At 38.4% G+C, this 27,770-nt stretch overlaps 1 protein-coding gene and 1 long non-coding RNA gene across 2 annotated transcripts; one reads left to right on the top strand and one right to left on the bottom strand.

The window, feature by feature from the left end:
- Positions 1–1,336: 1,336 nt before the first annotated feature.
- On the bottom strand, positions 1,337–10,257 carry LOC115295873. Its single transcript, XR_003910614.1, has 6 exons — positions 9,752–10,257; positions 9,412–9,564; positions 6,083–6,156; positions 5,305–5,483; positions 3,663–3,728; positions 1,337–2,607 (listed from the first exon to the last, which is right to left on the bottom strand). It is a non-coding gene; the product is annotated as an uncharacterized LOC115295873 (long non-coding RNA).
- On the top strand, positions 10,036–26,956 carry THAP9 (THAP domain containing 9). The gene is made up of 5 exons (XM_029944126.1): positions 10,036–10,232; positions 16,072–16,267; positions 17,640–17,943; positions 19,328–19,478; positions 23,880–26,956. Exons 1-5 carry the CDS (start codon positions 10,153–10,155, stop codon positions 25,855–25,857), a joined length of 2,709 nt encoding a protein of 902 aa, XP_029799986.1. The 5' UTR covers positions 10,036–10,152; the 3' UTR covers positions 25,858–26,956.
- Positions 26,957–27,770: the final 814 nt, after the last annotated feature.

Below are 27,770 nucleotides of genomic sequence, written 5' to 3'. Positions count from 1 at the left end.
GATCTGGTCATACCCGAAGTCTGTTGTGGACATACTTGTTTTGTTACGCTAAAGAGGCGTTGTGGAGTCAACTAGTCCAGTTAGCCTCGTAAGGTACTATTTGAGATCTACGAGGATTTGTCCTTAGTTACTGGCCTTTGCCAGATCCCGGCATCGAATTAGTGTATTGCCTGGATGTCATTCTTAGTTTAGGAGTTAACAGTGAAGAAAGTAAAACCAGAGGAAAAGCTCTTGAACAATCAGAACCTGGGTTCAACCCAGGTCTCCTAACTCCTAGACCAATTCTCTATTTCACTGATGAGTCAACCATCTCTTTTCTCAAACTTTTTCTCAAGTGCCTTCACTTCCAGAGTAGAATTTTTGCACTCCCGCTGCACCCTTTCAAACACCCTTTTAGTGTCTTATACTTAACGTTCAACTTGAAAAGGAAGTTTATTTCTCTAGTACAGAAATAGACAAAAGGGATTACTCAGGCTACAGTAGCAAATTTCTAGTTCTACAAATCCATTTTTACTTAGAGTAAGTAGCAAGGCCTAGTTTGCCTATAGGTGCCAATGAGAAATCTGCAAGTGGGCCCATCACTTGAATCAACAGGAAATTTCACTCACTACTGCCCCAACCCCAGCAGAACCCCTACTACCTGGAAATGTACATCCCTAAGGAGAAAGGATTCATTAGAACTTAACCAAAAAAAACTCAGATTCAAGCAGTAGTTACATTCATTTAATGTACTACATGTTCCTACTGTAAAAGTCAAACTACAAACCTCCCTGCTCCCTACCCACTTTTGTAGGCTCTGTGAGGTATTTCATGACAGAAGATTCATGACTGGAAGTCACTTTCAATGATTTGTGTATTGCCTATGGCTGTTTTGGTGCTACAAGGACAAAACTGAGTAGTTGCTAGAGACAGTTAAGAGTCTGCAAAGCCTAACGTATTCACTGTATGACTGTATTTACAAAAGAAATATGCTAATCCCTATTCTATTAGGATTTTGCCTACAAATCGAAGTATGAGACATACAGTATTCTACAAATTTTATTTCAGAGCCTTATAGTAGCATGCAAAGGCAGTGTGAAAAATATAACTGGTAATCATAAGGGAGAAGTATATTTGTTTCTAGATGTGATATGTTTATATCTGGTTAAATATAAAGAGTTCCTAGTTTGTTCTAAATCCAGGGAGTTCTCACTTGGACTATGCAAGCTGAAACTATGCAAAGCAATCTTAATCTATATGGTATTAACAATTTGTTTCATAACCTTAAAATTTGTCAAAACATTAAAAATTCCAGACTTTGGTTATAAATATAAAAAATAAAATATTCAAAACATTAGAAATATTGAAAGTTATAGTGTTTTATTTCTTTATAAACAAGTCTCAAGAGTAGTTTGAACAGTGCTTGTTTTCTCATATAACTTACAATACAGGGAGCAAGCATCTTTTCTATGCCGTGGCAAAATGTCATCCTCCTTTCTGAGTTTGGATCTGCTTCTAGTTTTATTCGTTGTGCAATGTCATGCAACATCTGAGAGTTCCTTTAATGTGGTTTTTCACCTGAATCATTTCCTCTGAAATGTATTCATCCTGTACAACACACAACTGCTTTCATCCTTCTGTTTATCCAGAACTACTTTCTGAATGGCAGCAGTGTCAACATTCCCACAGTTGTCTGTATCTTCTAGAATTCCGTTTACATTCCAGCCAAATCCTGTGAAGCTTCTGCACAGTACTCTCATGCTACTGTGCAGACCAAGCACTGCCTGGGATTCTTGGAATATAGGTGCAGATTTCCCAGTAGCATCCTTATCTGAAGGTGCAGCTTCACCAGACAGTGGAACATTAATCCATTTACGCCGACTTCCGAATGATGCTTAACCAAGGTACACAGGCACTCTTGACTTCTCTATGATGAAGCCAGACTTTACTGGCAAAAAATGTTCTTTTATTCTCCTTGTAATTACCATTTTCCTTCAATGCAGCAACTAACCTAAACACTCTGACCTGAATGCTAGCCAAACTGATTAGGATTTGTTACTACAGTCCTCCATCCAAAGTAGAAGCAAGCACTCCATTTCGACCATAAGTGGCTTTCTGTTCCTAGTGTAATTTAAACTAAAAGAAGTTGAAGCAACTTTACTTTGCTTTTTATATTCATCAAACTTTTAAAATGTGATTTATACTGTAGCTTTATGTAGGCCTGGGTCTCGTCTCTGCTATACTGTCGCCATTTTCAAATCCAATTTCACTTCCAGTTCCATTGTTTCTTTGCTGCCCTGCCATTTCCCTCTTCTGATTATCCAGTTTCGTAAAATGTCACAGAGGTTTACCACTGAGAAGCAAGCAACACAACTACATGCTTTGCACTGTGAACAGATGTTTAGTAATCAATCACCAAGAGACTTTGAAACATGTGATGTAACTGGTTACTGACCATGATGCACATCTTTCAGAATGCATAATCAGTTGCAGAATAAAGAGCTAGCCAACAAAGCTTACTATTCTAACCTAAATTTCAACTGTGTTATAGGAGGACTGGTGTTATTTAAAGTGTGAAAACTAATCTTCATGTATAATGGCATGGTACAAAGTAAGGACTACCTATATCTAAAAAGAAAAACTTGTATTAGTTCACAAAATAGTCAACATTTAATCCAATTTAGCTAACTACTAGCCAAAGTTAACCATAAATCAAAATAGAAACTGAAGATTTTTCTCAAAGGAATGTTACTTCCAGAGTGAATTCCCAGTAGAGATGGAAAAATGTTTGGAGACAATGTAATACATAATTATTCAAATTAGGATTTGCAGACAGTCCAAACACACCCTTTTGACAATTTAGGCCCCTTCCCCTCATTTCAGTAATTTTGAGGTCTGCAAAAGAGTAAAGTTCTGGACAACTCTACTGTTTTGTTGTAAAATTTTACACAATCATCACAAAGCACAAGACTATGTATTTACGACATTCCATATCAGCCATTACCATATTTTCTCCTGTGTAGCATCCATACCGTTAATGTTTTAGTTTTGTTTTTGAAGGCACTCTTTTGTAAATCTTATGATTAAGGCCCTTAAACGAAGTTTATATCAACTTTTATATTTGTAGAAATTTATGAAATAGAAAATAAACTTAATACTAAGTATTTGCAAGAATTTTTCCTCTTTAGATTCCTCAAATTTGAAACACCCCGAGACAACATGCCTAATTAGTGGCAGATTAATCTGGGATTAGATTTGAGATTCCCAGCTTCTGACCACCTACTTATCCACTGTTCTTGAATAAAGATTAAGTTATAGGATGGTCATTCACTGGCATATCAAAGAGTCGTTTATAAGACATCCAAAAGTTCAGCAAATTTAAACCCTGAAATATATGATCTCTAAGAATCTCAGGGGCTGAATTTTATCATTATCTTTGAGAAAAAATGATCATCAAGGTTAAAAGTCCTGACCCCAGCTGCCCAACTGCCTATCCTGCATCAAATCTATCAATTCAGAAAATGATATTATTTTTGAAATCATATTCATGTTATCTTTGAAAGATGAAAAAATAAGGGAAAAGATTTGAGTACAATATCTACATTATGCTCAAATATCAATTTTTTGCTCAGATCTGATTTTCTGTTCTTTTGTCAAAACTAGCAAATTTACAAACCACTTACCTTACTATATAAATGTTCAAATTCCTTATCAGATAAATCTGACAAAAACACCCTTCAGTTTCATTCCTAAAACAGGAAAACATTTACAAGTAAATCAATATATAAAACCTACATCATATCTATAACTTTTTCTCCCACTAGGACTTTCTTTTTCCATTATGTCCTCATCCACATACATTAATCACAACAGATCATGATGTGAACAGCAGTGGAAAGAGTTTAATCATTGGACATTTATATTTCCAACTTAAGCTTTAGTCATAAGTCTTTGTTTAGCCCTTTTTATTTTTTTAATGTTTTATTTATTTTTGATACAGAGAGAGACAGAGCATGAGAGGGGGAGGGGCAGAGAGAGAAGGAGACACAGAACCGGAAGCAGGCTCCAGGCTCTGAGCTAGCTGTCAGCACAGAGCCTGATGCGGGGCTCGAATCCACGAAGGTGAGATCTGACCTGAGCCGAAGCCGGAGGCTCAACCGACTGAGCCACCCAGGCGCCCCTGTTTAGCCCTTTTTGGTAGAACACATAACATATGCACATTTCTACAAATTTTAATTTTTATGAACAGGTAAGACCTCCAATTTTACTCTGATTGGAAAAATCATACCAAAGATAATCTCAAGTGTATCATTTAACTACTTTGCACAGACTACTAATGCAAAGGAAGACATTAGAAATGTCTTCTCAGTATTAAGCTTGACATGGAAAGGGTAATCATACCTTAATACAAACACATTTCCAAAACTGGTTAGATCTTGTTTTTTTATGTAATGCTTTTTGTGTTTACACAAGGTTTCCAATAATCAGAAGCACTTAAACTTTAAAGGAAAAAAGGGAGAGTTGTCACTGCTAACAAAGAATTTTTAAGCAGTGATAAAGGAAAAACAAAGCCTAAAAAGATTACAAATCTCAGGCAAAATTAGAATTCTACCAATTAGGGGCATTCTGATCAGAATTCTACCAATTAGGGGCTTGGCAAAGTCTGTATTTTGTAGGTTAAAAGGGGGGAGCAACAGAAAGAAAAGGAAGTATACTCCCCATACTGGATAAATACCAAGCTTTTGAGGAAAAGGACAAATCGCTCTAAAGCTGCTGCTGCATATTTATACCTTTATTCCATCCTATATCAAATATATGTGTTAAGTGCCTTTATTTGGACTGCATTCCAATTAAAGATATTGGAAATTTCAACCATTCCAACTCAGTCTACAACCCAAGCAAAATACCAGGGGTAGGGATACTCAATTTCTATCTATAGTCTACTTCCAGCTTCTCTAACCACCTTCACCTAAGGAGGAATTGGGAGAGGAGAAATGTGTCCAAGAAAAAAAAATATGATCAAAGTACAATATTCTCTAGCTATAAAATGAGCTTTCATAATTATACACTCTAAAAAATTTCTAAAAGAAATGTGGCATCACTTATAAAATTTATATATTCACAGGCAAGAATTGTGCATCTTAGAAAACTTATTTGGATACACATGCTTTTAATTCTGACCAGAGGGTCTAATACTAAATCTATTGATTCAATTAATTAAAGCAATGAACAAAAAAAAGAGTAAAGGGTGATAGTCAACCTCCAAGATGGTCCCCAATAATCTCCCGCCTCTTGGTATTCATACCCTCAAGTGTGCCGACTTACATGTTGACTTGGCATTTCTTTCTTGGCTCATTCCTTGAGGAAAGACAGTTGTCATGTTGTGGGAATTCTCAGGCAGCCTCAGGAGAGGTTCTCATGGTAAAGCACTAAAGTCTCAGCCAACAGTCATCAAGAAACCTAGGCTTGCCAAGTGAGAGTCTCTCTGCTTTGCCCTCCTCCCGCTGTAAGATAAGTGTTGTTGTAAACTACTAAGTTTTGGATAATTTTTACATAGCAATAAATACTTCATACAGACGGTCACAATCCATATTGAAACAGCAAAATGTACAACTTATGAATTAACCTAAACAGTCTGAAGTTTTGGGGAAAGGATCAGATTCAGAACAGTGTTTCTGGTTGGTCACCAATAATTTCAAAACCCCAAGGCTTTCTGAAATGAAACAGTAAAAAATTCAGCAAGATTGTAAGTTAGTTACTAGAAATACATTTTACTATAATAGGACAATAAATAAAGGTTCTAGTAGAACTAGGAATCTGACAAAAGAGGTGTTCAACAAGATACCAGTCCTAGAAAGCAAAAAGTCTATTTGCTTTCATAGGGTTGTTGTGAGAAATACATATCGTTTATAAAACAAAACTGTGTGTATAAAATGCTTAAAGCCTGGCATATAATCATTCAATAAGCAATAGTTGTTATTTTTTTCCCCAAGTGACCAAATTAATGAGATTCTGTAACAGTAAATTAGATTTCACCGAAGTCTTCATAAATCTTCCAACTCACTATTGTTCCAACTAATACATTTAAAGAAAGATATACTACCTCCCCTGTATATTTGGAGTGATTACTTTTGAAGTCCCGGGAATCTTTTTCCAACATCTCCAAGAATGTAATTCCTGAAAAGAGATATTTTCTTTTAAATTGCAATGCACAATGGTCCATGCATTTTACAACATCTTTACTACAGTTTACATATCCTCATTTATGTATTCAATAATCACAACAGTTCATTATGTGAACAGCAGTGAAAAAGTTTAATCACTGGATATGAAGTTATTCAAAGAAGCAAAGATAATCAAATGATCAAACTGAGAACCTCAAAGTCACTAGTAAAACAGTAAAAAACAGCAATTAAAATGCACAAGTATAAACAAAGATACATAAATACACTAAAACAAAATATCATGCATTTATGAGGGATAACATATTCCTTATCCAGGAGAACACTAAGAAAACCTAGGGCAGTGACCTCTGTGGTCTACAAAAAGTAGGGTTTTTTCCTTCTTTTTTTCATTTTTTTCTAATGTTTTATTTATTTTTGAGAGAGAGAGAGGCAGCGTAAGCAGGGGAGGGTCAGAGAGAGGGAGATGCAGAATCGGAAGCAGGCTCCAGGCTCTGACCTGTCCACACAGAGCCCGGCGCGCGGCTCAAACCCATGAACTGCGAGATAATGATCTGAGCTAGAGCCGAAAGCTCAACCAAGTGAGCCACCCAGGCGCCCCCATAAAATGTTTTCATTTAACCAGTTTACAACATTTAAGTACATCTATTTTGCAGCATAGCAGTTTTCTGTAACTCATTTGTAATTAATAATTACAAGAATGCTTTCAGAATAATCTGAGAGCCACAGTTTCATCTTTCCTTGGGCAGCCACAATGTCTGGAATCCAATTAAGCAAAAAAAAAAAAAACCCCAAACAAACAAACAAACAAACAAAAAACCAACCTTCGCTCTGAACTGTGATGCTGAATTGGCAGCAGGGGTACTTTCAACTCCAACTTAAGAAACTGAAAAATGAGACTGGGGCACCTGGCGGGTCCAGCCAGTTAAGCGTCTGACTTCTGCTCAGGTCATGATCTCCTGGTTTGTGGGTTGGAGCCTGCCCAGCATCCGGCCCTATGCTGAACAGCTCAGAGCCTGGAGCTTGTTTCGGATTCTATGTCTCCCCTCTCACTGTCCCTCCCCCACTTAAGCTCTGTCTCTCTCAAAGATAAACATAAAAAAAAACCAAAAAAAAAAAACCAGAAAGCCTGCATCTAGGGCTTTCTCCCCAGCTGCTCCCACCTGCCTAACCTCAGCCTCTCAACAGGTTATTCCATTTAGCAGCTCATTAGCTCAGAGCTCCACTTCCTATCTGTAATGTCTAACACCCACCAGTCTTGCTCTTTTAATATACTCTATGGCAGTGTCCATTTAAGTTACCTTCAAGGGGTGAGAGGAGGGCATGCAAGTACTGATCACTATTTTAGAACTTACCCAACTGCATAGATTTTGAGTACTCAACCTTATTTCTTTTTCCTATAAGCACTACTTTCACATGCACAATTTTGCTGAACATGAGGCATTTTTCAGGACATGTATATTATAGCAGAAACCCATGTATCTATTTGTGTGCTAGAGACTGAACAGACTAATTCACCTTACATATTGGTCTACAACCTCTAGTGAGTTCCCTGCAAACCTGGAGTCCTTAAAATTCGGGCAACCACCACACTGAAATACCACTTCACACTTAACAAGAATGTGGAGAAAATGGGACCCTCATCCACTGCTAATGGGAATAAAATGGTCCGGCACCTCCTCAAGAGGTTAAATATAACAGTATATGACCCAACAATTCCACCCTGAGGTATATAATCAAAAGAAATGAAAACATATGTCCACACACAAACTTGTACACTAAATTTACACAGAATTGTCCATAATAATCCCCCACAATGGAAACAACCCAACTATTCAACTGATGAATGGTTAAATAAAATCATCATAGCAGTATATATATATCCATACAATGGAGCATCTTTTGGCAAAAAAGTAAAAAAAAAAAAAAAAAGGAAGTACTCAGGGTGCCTGGGTGGCTCAGTAACATCTCGATTTCCGCTCAGGTCATGATCTCACAGCTTGTGAGTTCCCTGCATTGGGCTCTGTGCTGACAGTGTGGAACCTGCTTGGGATTCTCTCTCCGACTCTCTCTGCCCCTCCTTTGCTTATGCTCTAAATCTCTCCCTCTCAAAATAAATAAGTAAACATTTAAAATTCTGTATTAAAAAACAAAATGGAAGTACTGATACATGCTACAACATGAACCTTAAAAACATTCTAAATGAAAGAAGCCACTCACAAAAGGCCGTATATTAATTCCTGATCTCATTTACATGAAATTGTATAGACAAATGTACACAGACCAAAAAATTAGTGGTTTCCAAGAACTGAGGATAGCGGAGATATAGGGAGTGACTGTTGAGGAGAATGATTTTGCGGGGGGGGGTGATGGAAAGGTTCTAAAATTGATTGTGGATTGTGGTGATGGTCACACAACTCTTGAATACACTAAAACCCACTGAACTGTACACTTTATATAGACTAATTGTATGGTATAGAAGTTACATCCCAACAAAACTGTTACCCAAAAAACAAGGCAACCAATTTTTTCCTTAAAGATCAAACCGTTACTTATTTCTTAGCCTCATTTGGATCTTAATTGGTTGAGTACTAAGAAAGTTTCTAATAGTCTAACAGACTGAAGGTGATTTAAATCCAGGTCCTACCCTTTGCACATCTAACAGCCAAGCAAGCACACAGCCCATGGCTCGATTATCCCCAAACTCACGACTATCCTTAGGCCACGAGACTTTTAAAAAAAGGGACAAATACAGAAGCTGTTAATTTCGTTCAGACAAGATACAAGCATACTATAATGAAAAGTAGATGTCAGTAAGTAAAGCCTTTGGGCTGGAATCTGGACTAAGAAAATAAAAAGGGGAAATAGAAGCAATGTGGCTCAGTAACGTTGGAATCCTGCTGGCCTACAGAAGGAAGTGAAAAAGTTGAATGAAAGTACAAACATTTGTTTCCTTATTGGACCTCCAATGCAAGCAGGAAAGAAACAAGCCACTTACCATGCTAAGGGTCTCTTAAAGATATAGAATAGAAATTATGTCATATTTTGGCTCCATTTTGTTTCTTTCATGAAAATCGAAATCTCATATCGTAAACATAACAAAGAAATGATTCTAAGACCTTATCACTCCTTGAAAGCTATTTACAATGCACATCCCAACCATAACCATTTCATTGCCTTTCTGTCCTGCCCCTCCTGGCAATGCTATTGTCGAGTCCGCACTAGACCTGTGTTGCCCCAAGAACCTTACCTTGTTTCCTTAATTCCCCCATAGTGACAAACGGTCTTGTAGAAAAGGGTCCGTTGAATTAAGTCGACGTATCCTCATACTAACACTCTCATTCAAGCTCCTGCGGGGTCACGTATGTAAGACCAACCATTCCAACAGCTCCACATCAGGGATCTACCAAATAAAATGCAAGTAAATGATATGCCTCTCAATAGATGGTTTATTTGGGGACCCGATTTCGTCTCTAATATTTCTAGGGCACCGCGTTTATCCCTCTCCCTCCCGTCTCTTCCTTCAGCCATATCCTCCAGTCACTTTCAGAGTTTGCACCGGGGACCTATCTGCATGCCCCTAGATTCACCTCAGCGTTATTTCTGCCTCTCCGCTTCGCATTCTCAGGCCCTGCCTCACAAGAACCGCGATGGCAACGGATGTAACCGGAGCGGTCGAAGCAATAGCAAAATGAGCCCGTAAACAACTAAATCCACCAACCACCCTGGAACAGAGAGGGAGGAGCCGTCAAGTGCTCGTCTTAATGCCCTAGGCTCTTCTGATTGGCTGCGGCGACGCGACGTGGCCGGTGATTGGTCACGGCGTCAAGCGCAGCACCCACGAAGAGGAAGGGTTGGAGTCTTGCGCGTTACGAGCCCGCCTTCTCCGACAAATAAAGGTCGTAGCCGCCGAATCTACGGGCGGAGCTAAATTTATCACGATTAATGCTGCCGCGGGAACACCCAAAGTGGAGCCCCACGTAGCAAGAAGATGACCCGAAGTTGCTCGGCAGTTGGCTGCAGCACCCGAGACACCGTGCTGAGCCGGGAGCGCGGCCTCTCCTTCCACCAGTGCGTGAGAGCAGCTTCTCCGGCTGTCTAGCTCCCAGCACCGCCTGGCGGGCAGTCGGCCAGGGTGGGGCGGGGCCGGGCGTGCGTAGCACCGTTGACTTGGCGTGACGTGCGTAGTGTGGGGAAAAGGAACGGGGACCGTTGAGAGTTGAGGATTTTCCTGCCGTTCCGGCTTAGTGTGAACCTACAAATTGCAGATTCCTTCTCGTTGCCTATCGCCTGCCTTATGGCTTTCAGCGAGGGATATTTGAAAGGAGTCGTGTTTCCTTTTGGTCGTCTCACTGTTTATCGTGAGGAGATGGGACGTGTGGGCAGTTTGGGAGAACTGTTGAAGGTGTTCGGTTCTATTAAAGTGTGTGGCTAGCCCAGGACTTGGGTACAGAGGAGTTTAAACGAATATTGCCTGTTACTGCAAGTTATTTAGTGGTATTGGGTGAGCTCCTCAAGGCCGGTCGTCTTCTGACTGGATCTGGTCATGGCAAGGAAGGTACATTGGCTCAAGAGGGGGGCGGATTTTCAGGCCAGTCTAATTTGAACCCACATCTATAGTCCCATTTATGGTATGTAGTTCATTCAAGTCAAAGTTCAAGGCACAGTAGAAGTAGAAAAGTGCGTAAAACAGATCCTCACAGACAAAAAAATGCACTTCAAAAAGAGGTGGTCTGTTAAGGTAATAGACGTAGAGAGTTAAACCATTGACAAAGGACTTTTATGAGAAGATCAAAAATAGCTTTATGGGACAGATAGTATTTGAGTTGGACCTTTAACTTAGATTGTGGAGTGGGAGGAAGATAGCACTTAAATAGAAATAACATGGAAAAATATAAAGGGGTGGAAAGTGCAGATATAGAGGAGTGGAAAAAGTATTCTTGAAGACATTAAAAATAATAAAATGTCAGGTTGAGTTTCAACTATGTATGGTAGGCCTTTTATTGTCATTGTTTTGTGTTGTTTTTTAAATAGGGCTGGTTCCTCCACTCAAGCTGTTACAATTGCATTGTATCCTTTTTTTTTCTTCTCTGAGATTTCCCCCCCCCCCATCAATTAGTTCCTATTCATTTTAAACTGCTTCCTCTACGGATTACGTGCCTAAAGCCAGTGAGCATGCTCCCATTACTTCCATTTTTAAACAGACACACAAACTGTTGAGCCTGTGTGCGCCTCTACACTACCCTACCACCCCTTCCCTCTATAACCAGGCTCCTCTAAACAGGAACATACACACCTGTTTCCCTAAGTCCTATTGATTTTTCAATTTATGCTACCAGATCACTGCCGCTATAATGCACTGACAAAGGGTCATCAGTAATCTTGCCAAATCTAAGTGAGCACTTCTAAGTCCTTCTCTTGACATTTTTTTTTGACTTTTAATTATCTAGACTACTCCATAAAACTCTCATCTCCATTGGCTTTATTGACACACTCTGTCCCTAGTTCTCTCCTTTTTCTCTAATTTCTTTTTCAATTTTTTGCTGCCCTGCTTTTCATGCCTTCTTAGGTTCTTTAAGTGAGGTAGAGTTCATTTATTGCTCTTATTTTGTTTTATTTGACCAAAGTAAGACCTGCTTAATTTTATTTTATTTTATTTTTTATTTTTTTTAGTGTTTTATTTATTTTTGAGACAGAGAGAGGCAGAGCATGAGCAGGGAGGGGCAGAGAGAGAGGGAGACACAGAATCTGAAGCAGGCTCCAGGCTCCGAGCCATCAGCACAGAGCCTGACGCCAGGCTCGAACCCACGAACGTTCGATCATGACCTGAGCCGAAGCCGGACGCTTAACCGACTGAGCCACCCAGGCGCCCCAAGACCTGCTTAATTTTAACAAGAGAACATAATGCAGTTACTACAGTAGTCTACTGTGATTTGTCCAGGCTGATTTCTTCCATTCATTCCATTTTCCTGATTCCTGGAAATGAGTTTTCTAAAAATGCAAATTTTATGCCAGTTTCCAAAAGGAAGGGTTTTCAAATGCCTAAAAGACAGAGACCAAGTTCCTCTGCGAAGACTTTCCTACAATACCTGTCTTCCAACCGGAATTTTATTCCCTCTATGTTTCTGTTATTGTATATGTCTCCTAAATTAAACACATGTCCTTGTGTATGAATGGGAGGGAATCATCTTTGTCTTCCTATACCTAGGAAGTTGTAAGGAATGCAGAAGAAAGTAGAGACAGGAAAAGGAGTTAGATACTATGGTGTTAATCTAGCAACAAAGGAGGATTGATCAGAGGTAAGGGTTCATCAAAAAGGTAATGCAGGATGGAAAGATTTGTCAACATGCCATTGCCCAACGACGTCATCTTCAAACTTCTTGATCATAGAGCCCTCTCCACAAAGAAATTTGAGTACAAGCCCTGATAAATGCATAATGATTTATAAATTACATAACATGAAATAGTGTACTAATATGTATTATGAAACACAAAAATTAAGGGATGGGGCAAAACAGTATAAAAATAAATTCAATGTTTTCTTCAAATCTCACTAGATGAGTGCACACTCCTCTGGTGGCCACTGACTGAAAGGATGGATCCCCAACTTCCTAGTGTACACAGTCTTTTGTGATCTGGCCTCTAGCCACCCCTCCAGCCCTTCTGTAACCAGTTCAAGCTACCTCTGTGCTCTCCTTTAACCCTCTCCAGCCTCCACATTAACTTATTTTTCAATGCTTTATCAACCAGTAAGAGCCAAGTAGTTATTTTATATCTCTGTTTGTGCATCTGCTTGGAGTGGCTACTGTCTGCATGGCAAACTCCTGTTGACACATCAGTTCTGGCTCCAATATTCTCTCTTCTGAAGCCTTCCCCAACATCCCCACCACCCTTACCAGACTTGTGAAAGACATTGCAAGGACACAGGCGAGGGGCTCTGGCTGAAAAGCATGAATCAAAATGATTAAAGGTGTGGAAACTGTTGTTATGAGAATACTGGTACTTTGTCAGACATATAATGGTTAAATATGCGATGGGACCTTTAAAGAAGTGACAGTTTGATTCATTCTCTTTTTGTTGATGTAAAGAAATTAAACAACTTATTTCATAACCAAAGAAATATATGTATGATAATTTGGAAGAGTTTTTGCCTGAATTGTAATGAATTCTGTTTTTATACTTTTAGTTATGAAACATTTCAAACACACTGGCAAGCAGAAAATAATACATAACAAACATGGGCCCATCACTACGATTAAGCAGACATTAACATTTTGCCTTGTTTCAGTTTTTGTTCTTGTTTTTTGTTGTTTTTATTTTTTTTCTGTTAGAAGAGAATTAAATTACAGGCATAAAGCTTTACCCCTCAATCGTTTCTCTATCTTCCCAGAGATAGCCACTGTAGAAAGGATTTTGTTAGCCACTTTTCTAGAAAATATGATATGCAGAGAGCCCAAAGGAATTTCTGCCATTAGTATAAAAAAGGCATAGTTAACAGGAGAGAAAACGTATTCTGTATTAGTGTAAGCCAATTCACTATTGTGTATATGAGATGATGATTGCTTTGGGGTTTTTCTGTTGCTACAGGTGATTTTAGAATAGGGAAACATGAATTCCAATTTCAGTTACTATTTATTGGTAGCTATACTTAGCTCTGGTCTAAGACACATTTTTTTAAAACACACACATACACACTGGGACACCTGGCTGGCTCAGTCAGAAGAGTGTGTGGCTCTTGATCTCAGAGTCATGAGTTCAAGCCTCATGTTGGGTATAGAGATTACATAAACTTTAAAACATACATACATACACACATACACGCACACACCCACGCACACACAAGTTCAGTGCCTTAAAAGTAGTATTAATTATTATTGGCAATTTAATTTTGTCCAGAATTCAAAGTAGTCATGCTGGCTAGATTACAACATTTTTCAAGCCTTTCATGTTGTGTTATGCATAGGAAATATTTGCTTAATACTTTGGGGCAGACAAAGCTGTTTGGGACTGGCTTACTTCAAGGACTCCAAGTGGGCCTGGCCCTTCCATGGACTAAGGGCACTGATGGCTGTAGTCAGCGGCATGCCAGTTGGGAAACTGCATCAGAGGATCAGGCTAGTAATGTCACTTGGTGGACCAGCCAACTTTTTACTGTCCTTTGCAAAACCGGTTAGAGGCTGCACCCCATCTGTGGAAAAGCACCTCACAAACCTCTGCCATTAGTTAAGAAAAGAACTCAGTGAAAAGAGAGAGATTTGCTTCACCCTTTTTAGAAAACCAATTTCCTCTTGATCAAGAGTAGTATCTAAGTAGTGTCTAAGTAGTATCATCTTCTTGGAATACAGTGAAAGTCCTGAAAGTGGAATTGTTGGTCCTAGGAAAGAACAAACTTTGGATAGTACTTTACCATTTACAGAGAGCTTTAGAATGCATTTATTTGTCTGTCACCGTGTGCACCCTTAACTACAACCCTGGGAGGCGATTCAGTGATTGAGACCTGTATCAAATACCACACTGCTGATAAAAGGCAATTGAAGCTTACGTACAGATTTTCTAGTTCAACGTTCTTTCTCAAGGTGATTGAGAGAATAGCTCAGAAGTATGTTTTACCATACTGCTATATTATTTCCCCAACAATGAGCTGAGGAGATTAAAATTTTCACTAGTTTCAATTCCTAACAAGTACATGCTTTAAAACCCAAGTTAAAATATACAGAAGTGACACAGCTACCTATAGATCTGTTTCCAAGGTAAATCAAGGGAGAGGCTGCAGGAAGAGCAGTTTTGTGACTCCCCTCACCACCACCACTTTAGTAATTTGGCTGGGATTAAAAACAGAAAAACAAGGTAATTTTTACATTCAAGGCTAGGAAAAAGTGGTGCCTTTCAAAACAAAAGATGAAAATTGAGTATGGGAAATTTACTTATTTTCTACTGCTAAGTAACAAATTTCTCAAAATACAGTGGAAACATGACCTCACAAATTCTGAGAGCAGGAATCCGGGAGTGGATTAACTTGGTGTTACAAGCTGTCTCATAAGGTAGCAGTAAAATGTTAGCCAACACTAGAATGTTCTGAACGCTTGATGAGGGTGAAGGGCGCACTTTCAGAAAGACTCAGTCGTGGCCTCTAGCGGGAGGCCTTAGTGGGATATGCCCACTGGACATATCTCTACAGGACTGCTCTTCATGGCAGAGAAATTTTCCCAGAGGAAAACCATTGAATAGAGGGAACAAGTACCTTTTATTATTTCGTCTTATTGCCTATTGTCACTTCTGCTTTTTTTTTGTATTTCTTTTTTTTTTTTTAATGTTTTATTTATTTTTGATACAGGGAGAGACAGAGCATGAGAGGGGGAGGGGCAGAGAGAGGAGGAGACAGAGAACCGGAAGCAGGCTCCAGGCTCTGAGCTAGCTGTCAGCACAGAGTCCCACGCGGGGTTCGAACCCACAAACGTGAGATCTGACCTGAGCGAAGGTTGGAGGCTTAACCGACTGAGCCACCCAGGCGCCCCTTTTTTTGTATTTCTTATAAGCAAATCACTAACTCTAGCCCACACTCAAGGGAAGGAAATTAGTCTCCACCCCTTGAAAGGAAGAGAAGCAAAGAATTTGAGGACATATTTTAAAAACAAACATACTAAATTTGAGCAGATTCCATTAATGTAGGGAGTGAAGACAAAATGTAGGATATTTAAAGAATTGCCCTCAGAAATTAAAACAAATGAGATCACTTAGATATTGACCTCTGGATTCAAAAAATAAACTTTGATAAATGAAATCAGATTAAGATTAACTGGACTTGATGTTTATATGAAGCAGTTAAATAATAAAATGGGTTTATGTAATAAATACTATAGTATTATCATAATATTTTCATGTTAATGGAACTTTAATATGATTGCTGTAGATTTCCAACTGATACCATACAGCGCTCAAAATGGATCAGGGCTGTTAATCGTGTGGACCCCAGAAGCAAAAAGATTTGGATCCCAGGACCAGGTGCTATACTATGTTCCAAACATTTTCAAGAAAGTGACTTTGAGTCATATGGCATAAGAAGAAAGCTGAAAAAAGGAGCTGTGCCTTCTGTTTCTCTATACAAGGTACTTAAATATAGGTGTAAACAAAACTAAATTCTACAAAACCTTTAAAAACCAAGATCCCTCACATTATAGCTAGAATTTACAGAGATTAAAAAAATCCTAAAGCTTAAAATAAATCCATTAATAGATTTTAAATGCATAGGAAAGTAGGCTTTTTGTTTTTAGTCTCTATGTAATGTTAGTAGTTCTCCTTTGGAGTTTTTTAGGTATATAAATGCAAATCATTTTCTAGACCCACATAAAGATTACTAAACTGATCACAAAAAATAACTAGTAGATGCCTTAGAATTCAGGCTTTTGTTTAAAACAATTTCCATAATACTTAGAAATTATGCCTTTTTTGGGCTCCTCCCAGTAATGTTGATCTTGACCAAAAATATGCCTAACTATTAGCATCGATATAGAGAGGTATCTATAGAAAATAGAGAGCTCTCCCAGTATTACTGTTACATTTTTAGGTTTCTTTTATTTTTTATGTTATCCTTTCACCCCTTGGCCACACTGTTGAACGTAGCTCCTCAGTGTCTGCTCAGTCTGCAGCAGTCCAGCTGTTCTATCCTGAGGCTACCATTGCCTCCTCTTATCTTTGGATATTGTTTTTCTCTCCTGTATTCAGAAGACTGTAGTTGGTGTCAAATCCAAACTCCTGAGCTCCAAGAGCTTCCTTTAAATCGTGCATTTCTAACTGCTCCGAATTCTCTTTTCAAACCACGTGTACTTAACGACTGTATATGTGGTAAATTGACTAGCTTTCATGCTTTTGTGTACAATCAATAATAGTTACTATTGATTGAGACCTACAATAGTCCAGGCATTGTGCTAGGAGATTTACATAAATTATCTTATTGTATCCTTGAAACAACGCTGTATTATTACAATTTTATAAATGAGGAGATGAAGGATTTAGAGGTTTGGTGACAGCTAAGAAATGGGGGAGCCAGGATTCAAACCCAGATTAGTCTTAATTCCAAAGCCCACGCTCTGTCCACTATGCCTGCCTTTTTGCGCAAATAATTTTCCTGACCTCTCCATTCAGTCATGTTATTGCTTTCTTAAAATACTGCTCAAAACTAATTTCCATGAAACCTTCCAAAATTACCACTTTTTTGTTGTTACCTTAACCATTTCAGAAAGTTTCAATGTTATGTTAACTTGCGGCAGCAGGTTACTATTTCTATATGGATGGAAAAACAATAACAACCGTGTTCACATTTTCCTATAAATATATTTGAAAAAATTAGAGATTATGACCTTTTTTTAATAATTAACTTTACACATTAAAGGTGAGTGCTTTGCATTTAGTGGTGTTTTTATAGACCGTCTTCTGTGTGATAATTTCAAAAATAACCTTAATTTTGTATTTCTGTTGTAGGTTCTTCAAGGTGTACATCTTAAAGGTAAAGCAAAACAGAAAATCCTAAAACAGCCACTTCCTGATAATTCCCAAGAAGTTGCTACTGAGGACCATAACTACAGTTTAAAGAGACCTCTGACAATTGGTGCAGAGAAACTAGCTGAGGTGCAACAGATGCTACAAGTGTCCAAAAAAAGACTCGTTTCTGTAAAAAACTACAGGATGATCAAGAAGAGAAAGGGCTTACGATTAATTGATGCACTTGTAGAAGAGAAATTACTTTCTGAAGAAACAGAGTGTCTGCTACGAGCACAGTTTTCAGGTATGATGTTCCCCTTTCCTTTTTCTTTTTTTTTTAAGTTTATTTTGAGAGAGCACATGTGGGAGGGACAGAGAGAGCAGGAGACAGAATCCCAAACAGGCTCTCTTGCTGTACTGTCAGCGCAGAGCCCGATGCAGGGCTCGAAGTCATGAACTGTGAGACCATGACCTGAGCCGAAACCAAGAGTCAGATGTTTAACCGACTGGGCCACCCGATGATGTCCATGCTGTTACCCTTTTCTGAAATATCACTGAAGTATTTACTTTGCTGTTGCCTATGAAAACATGCTTATAGCTGAGACATGAAGTCTCACGGTAAGTTGAAAGAAGGAAAAGTAATTACTTAAATCCTTTTATGCATTTGCAGGTTTAAAAGTAATGTGTTTATTATAGGAAAGGCCAACGAATATATAATGATAAAAGTAACACATAATCCTGCTACCCAGAGGTTAGATTATATGGTTTATACCATATACTGTACTTTTCATTTCTTATAAAGCACTTACTCATTTTACTGCAAATTCTTTTTAAACAATTTAACTGCTACATAATTTATCACTGAAGTATTTTTGCCATGGAGTTGAACCAGATAATCTTCCAATTCCCTTTGAGCTTGAAAATTCTTTGAGTCTTCATATATTATTTTCTAAAATATCCTATAAAAGATAAACATGTCCATTGGAAAGACTACCTACTTTCTTTGTGAACCAAGATATCAGAAGAGGGACAGAATAAGTATTGCCAACCAACTCTTTGATGAAAGCAGCAGAGATTTTGGATCTACATCCTAGTAAAAAATAAGTATGTCTTGTTTCTAGAAAAGAGCAAGTATCTCCAAAGGAGAGAATATTTTGTGTTTTTCCAGTAGGGGAACAGAGGCAATAAACAGGATCCCCACCAGGAAGAGAGGATTTTTTTCTCCCTGAAAGTACGCAAGGTCATCTATTTAATCTGAATAGCACTTATTGCTGGAATTGTTTCTTGTGTTTTATTTTTACCCTCAGATAAATAGTAACCAGGGAGCAAAATAAATAAATGTACTCATAATCTAGAGACTTAATTTTATCTAGTTATTTCATTTTCTTCCCTGTTTCTCTAAAACTCTCCACGTAGGCTGTCAGTGAATAGTAAAACATAATGATTCAAGTTGAAACATTTTCTTCCCTCTTTTGAGTGACACGATCCAGGATGAACAAGATAAATTGGTCAAGAGGCCCTAAGATTGGGTATTAACCTTTGAACAAACTCAGTTAAACTATGATGGTATTTGTATTTGTATTTTGATGATGCCCACTGCTTTTTATATCCAAATGCTGTGATTTGTACCTGAAAATGTTATTATATACATTCTTCATCACAAACAGTAAATAAATTTATTTTAACAGATTTTAAGTGGGAATTGTATAACTGGAGAGAAACATCTGAGTACTCCACAGAAATGAAACAGTTTGCATGTACACTCTATTTGTGCAGTAGCAAAGTCTATGATTACGTAAGAAAGATTCTCAAGCTGCCTCATTCTTCCATCCTCAGGACGTAAGTGATTTAATTGCTTTTCAGATGTTAAATAAAACAAGTATTTTATTATTTAATTGCATTTTGTCTGTTGAAGCTATTCATATTCAGACTCTCATTAGTCCCATTTTCTCCTTTTAAAAATTTCTAGTGGTAATTGCATATTATCACAACAGCAGTATTTTCACCAAAAAATGAAGGTATATAATCTTACAAATTTTTTTTGCATCTTCCAGATGGCAGACATTCTGGGTGATAAAATTTGAATCTGGAGATACTGGGATTTCTGATATACTTAAGTAGTTGTAAATTCTGATTATCCTAGGAAAATCTACAACATTTCTAGATTGACAGCATTGGGTTGAGGCTAAGCATAAAAATCTGCATTTTTCTAAGCACTGTAGTTGATGCCCAGTGCAAGTTGTTCAGGGAGGAAATTTTGGTAAATAATTTTATAGGATTTATGGTCAAAATACATGGATATATTTATAATTCACTTAGTGTGAAGTAAATAACAGTGACTTTACAGTAATGTCTTATAAAAGTAATGCTCAATTTTTACTATTTTTTATCACTGGTTTTACAGATGCCTTTTTATTTTTATTTATTTTTTTATTTATTGGGCTTAAAAATGACAGAAATATATTGTCTCACACTTCTGGAAGCTAGAAGTACAAAATCAAGGTATTAGGTTTAGTTCCTTTGGAGGACTGTGAGCAAGGGGTCTGTTCCAGGCCTCTCTCCTTGACTTGTAGTTGGTGGTCTTTCTCTAGGTGTATTCTTCCATCATCTTCTCTTATGTATGTGTGCTTCTGTGCCCAAATTTCCTCTTTATGAGGACCACTCGTAGGATTAGGATTCACCCTAATGACCTCATTTTAGTTTGATGACCTCTATAAAGGTCAAGGTACTGGGAATTAGGATTCCAATATATCTTTTTTGAGGGACTCAATTCAGCCCATAACAGTCACTTTCCTGATGCATAAGCCTCCCCATTACCCACAGACCATAGGCTGACTCCTTCCTGTGGTTTATTGAGCTTCTGCTGGGCTCTGAGGCTGTCTCTGGCCTCCCTCCCTGCCCTCTAGCATTCCATGGTCCAGTTGTAAGGCATTCCTTACTTGCCTCTTTTTGCCTCTAAGACTTACTATTCTCTGTGCCTAAAATGCCCATTCTCTCTCTTTGTTGGTCCTAGTGATTACTCCTCAGTCTTTAAGCTCAAATTAGACCTCCTTACAGAAGCCTGGCCTGCTGTTAAGTGCTCCTCTCACACACATACAGAACTGAGTCATAGTTCTTTTTTCCTTTTAATGTTTGTTTATTTTATTTTTTTTGAGGGGGGAAGGGTAGAGAGAGAGGGGTATAGAAGATCTGCACTTGATCTTAGTCAAAGGCCGAGAAGCAATGAGAAGTACAGAGGATTCGAAGTGGGCTCTGTACCGACAGCAGAGAGTCTGATGCAGGGCTCAAACCCACGAACCATGAGATCATGACCTGAGCTGAAGTCGGATACTTAACCAACTGAGCCATACAGGTATCCCAGACTTGAATCATAGTTCTTAAAACACTGGCTTCCCCACTGGACTGTGAGCTGCCCAAGTATGAGGTGCATCTGGTTTTCTGTTACACTACCACTGAACCCCCAACTCTGCAGTATACTGGAGCACAATGGTCCCTTAATAAATACTTGTAGAAAGAAAGAATGCCTGAATGGTCATTGAGCATTTTGAATAGATGGAAGGGGGAAATGCAATGGACGCTAAGTCGCTGTCTGAAGAGCGGTACTCCATTTACTTCAGTGCAGGTGCGACAGAGGCCAGCCAGGAATGGCAGCAGCTTTCTCTCCTGGGAGAAACCTCTGGGTTTCTTATTGCTTCAACTTTAAAACAGACTCAGAGGGACTCTGAACTGGAGAAGCTCTAAGAGATTGTATAGTCCACCATCCCCTGACACCACCCATTTTAAAGAAGGGGGATATTGAGACAGTGAGACAGGTACCTCCTTCACTAATTTCTAGTTGTCATATATATCTTAGATCTTGGATGTTGGATCTTTCTCAGTTCTTTATATCCAGTACCTTCCCAGAGCTTTGCTTCTTACAATTCCAGTTCTTTGGGTCTTTAAGGTAGTTTGTTTTCACATATCTTTTGTAAGAAAGTCGTAACATCCTCAGCCTTCCTTATCATAACAGTGATACATATGGTATGAGTAGATTTTCTGTCTGTAATTTTTTTTTAATTTTTTATGTTCTTTATTTTTGAGAGACAGAGACAGTGGGAACAGGGGAAGGTCAGAGAGAGGGAGATACAGAATCTGAAGCCGGCTCCAGGCTCTGAGCTAGCGGTCAGCACAGAGCCCAATGTGGGGCTTGAACCCACGAATGTGAGATCATGACCTGAGCTGGAGCCAGACGCTTAACCAACTGAGCCACCCAGGTGCCCCTGTCTGTGATTTTCTATTTAGGTATTCATTGCAATTTAGTAAATTAGCGCCCTCTATAGGTAATGATGTGAGAGATTCAGAGGTAAACAAGACCATGGGAGGAGCTGTAAGAGTCTTTTTTGTTGTTGTTTTTTACTGTTATTTGAGAGAGAAAAAGAGTGCCAGTGGAGCTAATGGTCTTGAAGAAAAACACTCTCCTCAGTATGATGACTCTTCAGCCTTGTATTTTCTCAGGCAGAGTTTTAAGCCACCCAACTGATCCCCCCCATAATCATTCCATAACTAAGCCATTGTTTAATTGAAAATATCATGTTGGGGCACCTGGTTGGCTCAGTTGGCTAAGCATTGACTCTTGATTTCAGCTCAAGACATGATCTCACGGCTGTGAGTTCGAGCCCTGCTTCAGGCTCTGTGCTGCTGGTGCTGAGCCTGCTTGGGATTCTCTCTCTCCCTCTCTTTCTCTCAAAATAAATAAAGAAAACATTAAAGAAAGAAAGAGATACCATTTAGATTTCCACTTAAAAATCAAGCTCAAAGAACAAGCTTTTTAAAGAAGCCTATTTAAACACTTTTACATGGAGGCATTAAGTAGTTTCATACCAGACTGACTCCATGTGCAACACAGTATCTTTGGTGTTCATTTGAGAGTCAGTCCTAATGCAAGAAAAAAATTTAAACAATTAAAATCTGGAGACCCATTTGCAAAGGACATTCAACATACTAGTGGGCTGTAGCACCTGGTGGATAACCACTGTCCTCTATTTTCTAATTATCTTAACTAATTCATCCTATTTTAAAATATAAACAACTGATTAATCCACTTGTCTCTTAATTAGATTATAACCAACTTAAAGTTGAAATATGTTTTTTGCATCCTATAAATGTTTGTCAAACCCATTAGTGCATCTTGAAATCAATTCAGTGGGTCATAATTGACATTATATACACACATATATATACATGTGTGTGCATGGCATGTAATGAGGGTAAATTTCATTTATGGAACTTCTGGTTGCAGCAAAATATTTGGAAAGCTCTGTCCTGAAATATTTAGGGCGAGGTACATTAAAATTTCAATTAGAAGCTGGCTATCCAGGAAAAACTTTGGCAGTCTAGAATATAGCCCCCAAGTCAGAAATATAACACCCCAAAAAGTCATTTGAGTTACGGAAGTAAACTTTAGTTGAGATGAACCCATCAGTCTCTACTTGAGAATCCAGTTTGTCTTATTTTAGACAGTTCTTAAACTTGGCTGTTGTCTTTCCTGCCCCCACAGCAAATTAGAGGTTAAGTTAAAATCAAGTGAAGAGGATTCTGAAGACAGCCACCAACAGTAATCGGAAAGCATAACCAGTCTGGGAAGATCAGGGACACTACAAAAGAACTCCTGAGGCAGTAGTGTAGGTTCTTCTGGTAGGGCAGCCCTGCAGCCGCCTTCCTTGTCCCTGAGGGCTCAGCTCTGAGGCTCCGAGGAGCGGTGAGAAAAGCACTGGCAGGACGCTGGAAAGTGTGGTTTCACGCTGTGCACACCTAGCAGCACAGCGGGGTCTGTGCCCATTTCCCAGTCTGAGAAATGAGGTAGATCTGCTAGATGTTCTCAAAGTTTCCCTCCCCTTCAGCAGTTTTCTCATTTCATTGAATTTACAGCTAAGAGTGGTTTATGGTCTAAACACGACAATTCCCACAAGCTGGGTAACTGTTTTGTATACATTTTAAAGTAGTAGATGACAATTAAAACTGTTTATTGGTGTGTTTGCATATTGAAATACTTACTCTGTGTCTGAGCTTCTCTGTTACCTTAGTATTTTATGGTAACTGTTTGAATACATGCTTGAAAATGTCCATAGAATTTGGCTACTTATATTTGGCTTTGTTTCCATAGGGATCTGAAGCTACTTAGCAGCACTTAAGGTATTTTTTCCTTTTTTAAAAAAATTTCTTCATTTGAGTTTTATACTTTTTATTTTTTGTATCTCCCAGATGGTTATCCAAATGCAAACCCAGTCCAGGCTTCAACAGCAACATTTTTTCTTTTCTTCAGCGGAGAGTAGAGAACGGAGACCAGCTCTATCAGTATTGTTCACTGATAATAAAAGGCATAGCTCTCAAACAACAACTTCAGTGGGACCCCAACAGTCACCGTTTGCAAGGGTTTATGGACTTTGGCCTCGGCATACTTGATGCTGATGAAACGCCCCTCGCGTCCGAAACTATTCTGTTGATGGCAGTGGGTATTTCTGGTCACTGGAGAACACCTCTTGGTTATTTTTTTGTTAACAGGGCATCTGGATATTTGCAGGCTCAACTGCTTCGTCTTACCATTGGCAAACTGAGTGACATAGGGATCACGGTTCTGGCCGTCACCTCTGATGCTACAGCGCACAGCGTTCAGATGGCCAAAGCATTGGGAATACATCTTGATGGAGACAACATGAAGTGTACATTTCAGCATCCCTCATCTTCTAGTCAACAGATTGCATACTTCTTTGATTCTTGCCACTTGCTCAGATTAATCAGAAATGCATTTCAGAATTTTCAGAGCATTCAGTTCATTAATGGCACGGCACATTGGCAGCACCTTGTGGACCTGGTAGCACTGGGGGACCAGGAATTAGCAAACATAGACGGACTCCCAAGAAAACTTGCAAATTTGGAAAACCACGTGCTGAAGACGAACTGTGCTGCCCAACTGTTCAGTGAGGGTGTGGCCAGTGCGTTGGAGTGCTTGCTGTCATTAGGCCTGCCTCCTTTTCAAAACTGTATTGGTACCGTCCATTTTTTACGCTTAATTAACAACCTGTTTGACATTTTTAATAGTAGGAACTGTTACGGAAAGGGACTTAAAGGACCTCTACTGCCTGAAACTTACAGTAAAATTAATCGTGTGTTAATTGAAGCCAAGACTATCTTTGTTACATTATCTGACGCTAGCAACAATCAAATAATTAAAGGTAAACGAAAACTAGGATTCCTGGGATTTTTGCTTAATGCTGAAAGCTTAAAATGGCTCTATCAGAATTACGTTTTCCCAAAGGTCATGCCTTTTCCGTATCTTCTGACTTATAAATTCAGTCAAGATCATCTAGAATTATTTCTCAAGATGCTTAGACAGGTATTAGTAACCAGTTCTAACCCTACCTGTATGGCATTCCAGAAAGCTTACCATAATTTGGAGACCAGATACAGATCACAAGATGAAGTTTTTCTAAGTGACGTAAGCATCCTTGACATTTCAATTGCTCGAAGGACAGACTTGGCCCTCTGGACCGTTCAGCGTCAGTATGGCGTCAGCGGTCTTAAGACTCTTTTTCATAAAGAGGATATTTGCCGAGACTGGTCTAATTGTTCGCTAAGTGAGACGTTGCTAGATCTGTCAGACCATCAGCAAAAACTCACCTGTTGTGCCAGTTATGTTGCAAATAAGTTATCAGCTCTTTTAACTTGTGAGGAATGCATCAGTGCACTGTATGCATCAGATCTCAAGGCTGCTAAAATTGGGTCACTCTTGTGTGTGAAAAAGAAGAATGGTTTACATTTCCCTTCACAAAGTCTATGTCAAGTCATAAGTATTTGTGAGCGAGTTGTAAGAACCCATTCAAGAATAGCAGTCTATGAACCACTTCCTAAACAGAGAGAATTGTATCTTCAGCAGAAAATATTGTGTGAGCTTTCTGGGCATATTTATCTTTTTGTAGATTTAGATGAGCATCTCTTTGACGGAGAAGTGTGTGCCGTCAATCACTTTGTAAAGTTACTAAAGGATATAATAATCTGTTTCTTAAAGATCAGAGCTAAAGATGTAGCTCAGTGCCCTTTAAAACTCCATTCAGAAAGAACTGAAATGAAAACTTTGCCAAGGAAACACTGGTCATCTTTACAGGATTACAGATGTTCCAGTTTTGCTAATACCAATAAATTCAGGCATTTGTTAAGTAATGGTGGATATCCATTCAAATGAGGGACCTAAAATACATTAAAAGTTTCATGAAGAATTATTGGTCAACATTTAAAGTTCAACCTACCATATTTTATAAATTGACCATTCTGCACAGTTGACAAGTTTATAATTCTGACTTATTAGAATTTCTAATTATGCATATTATAAAATCTGCTTGTACTTTGGTATGGTTTGCAACATTTCAGTTACTCAGAATGTAGGAAGCAGTAAGGAGGAGCAGATGCTGCCTTTGAATATATGACTGTAAGACTAAGTCATGTGACTGGACATACTTTTTAACTTGTTCAGTCTGCTTTAAAACGAGAGAATAACAACAACTAAGAGTCATTAAAACATTGACTTCTTTTATAAATAGACTACATTCCCTAAAAGAGCTTTGGTTTACAGCTCTTAAGAATGTTGACAGGAAAAAAGAAAAAATATATAACCTGGGATGTAATTTTTACTCACGTGAAAATTAAGATGTGGTTTGAAAATTGGGCCAAGTTACAATATCAAATACCACACACTCTCTTTGCCAGGGTACCCTAAAATGGAAATACTTAGGCTTTTTCAGGCAGAAGGTAAACATGAGCCATGAGATGGTTCTGTGTGTTGCAGTGAAGCCGGGGAATGTAGCCTGAGAAGTACGTAAGGGATGTCTTCTCACAATCCATTGCCCTCGGACTTCGAAATGCGACTTTTGAATAATAGAGGGGATACTTACTTGACTCTGCTGGAAGAGCCCGATGCTCATCAGAGAATGAGGAGAAGCCTTATTTCAAGTTCTTCTGAAGTGCTCTTGTATTTTGCAGGGAGGCTGAAATATATTTTCAGTGTTGAATAAGTAATGGGACATTACACGATGCAATTGATAAATTAGAAAAAGATAGTTAATTGAGACTGTGGTTATGAAAATATTTGTGTTAACAATATAATTAGTTTTTTCAGAAATTAGGAGAAGCTTAAATGATCTGAGGATGGAAACACACTAAGGACAATTTTCTGCATTCTGTCACACCCAGACTTGAAAAGATGAGTAGAAAAACATAGATGTATGTACTTTCACATATGAGGAGTGTTTTAAATGGATAAAAGAAGAAACAAGCACATGATTTCACCGGTGTGTGTGTAAAACATCTACTCTGTGTGAATATTCATGAAGTATAATTAATATGAAAACTTAAAATTGCAGAAGAATAACAACTAGGCAAAAGTTGAGTTTTATTAACTGAAATGCTCCTGAAATTATATATTTTGATATATTTCTGTTTTGTTCTACCTCAAACAAAGGTTTACGTTTTGAGATGTAACAAGAGTTATACCACATTTTGTGCAAGAGCAATCACTGAGAAGTCTAAATATTATGGGTTGTCTTTGCAATAGAATTTTAGATACACAAGGATAAATCTTATTTAAAGGAACCCTATTTGTAAACCACCTTTAACTTATTGCTTATAAAAATCCAAGATTTGTCCAGATCTTTACTTAAAACTAGGTTTATACCTATAGGTGTCTCATGTTCTTTGCTGTTGCATTTTACTAATATACTAGTATATTCTGTAGTTTTAGAAATTAGTGTTTTACACATCATTTCTTTAAGTGCTGGATAAATTGGACAAATGTTGACAACAAATATTTCCTTCACTGTTTTTAAAAAAATTTTTTTTAACGTTTTTATTCATTTTTGAGAGACAGAGCAAGGAGGGGCAGAGAGAGGGAGACACAGAATGTGAAGCAGGCTCCAGGCTCCGAGCCGTCAGCACAGAGCCCAGTGCAGGGCTTGGACCCACAAACCGTAAGATCATAACCAAAGTCAGACACTTATCTGAGCCACCCAGCTGCCCCTCCTTCACTGCCTTTAACAGTTAATTGCTTTTGCCTTAGTGAAAGTGTTTCAAGTCTGATACCAAGTTTATTTAACACGATATGCT

Source organism: Suricata suricatta, chromosome 1 (genome assembly GCF_006229205.1).
Source record: "Suricata suricatta isolate VVHF042 chromosome 1, meerkat_22Aug2017_6uvM2_HiC, whole genome shotgun sequence".
NCBI classification, from domain to species: Eukaryota; Metazoa; Chordata; class Mammalia; order Carnivora; family Herpestidae; genus Suricata; species Suricata suricatta.
This window is presented reverse-complemented; position numbering and strand designations above follow the sequence as displayed.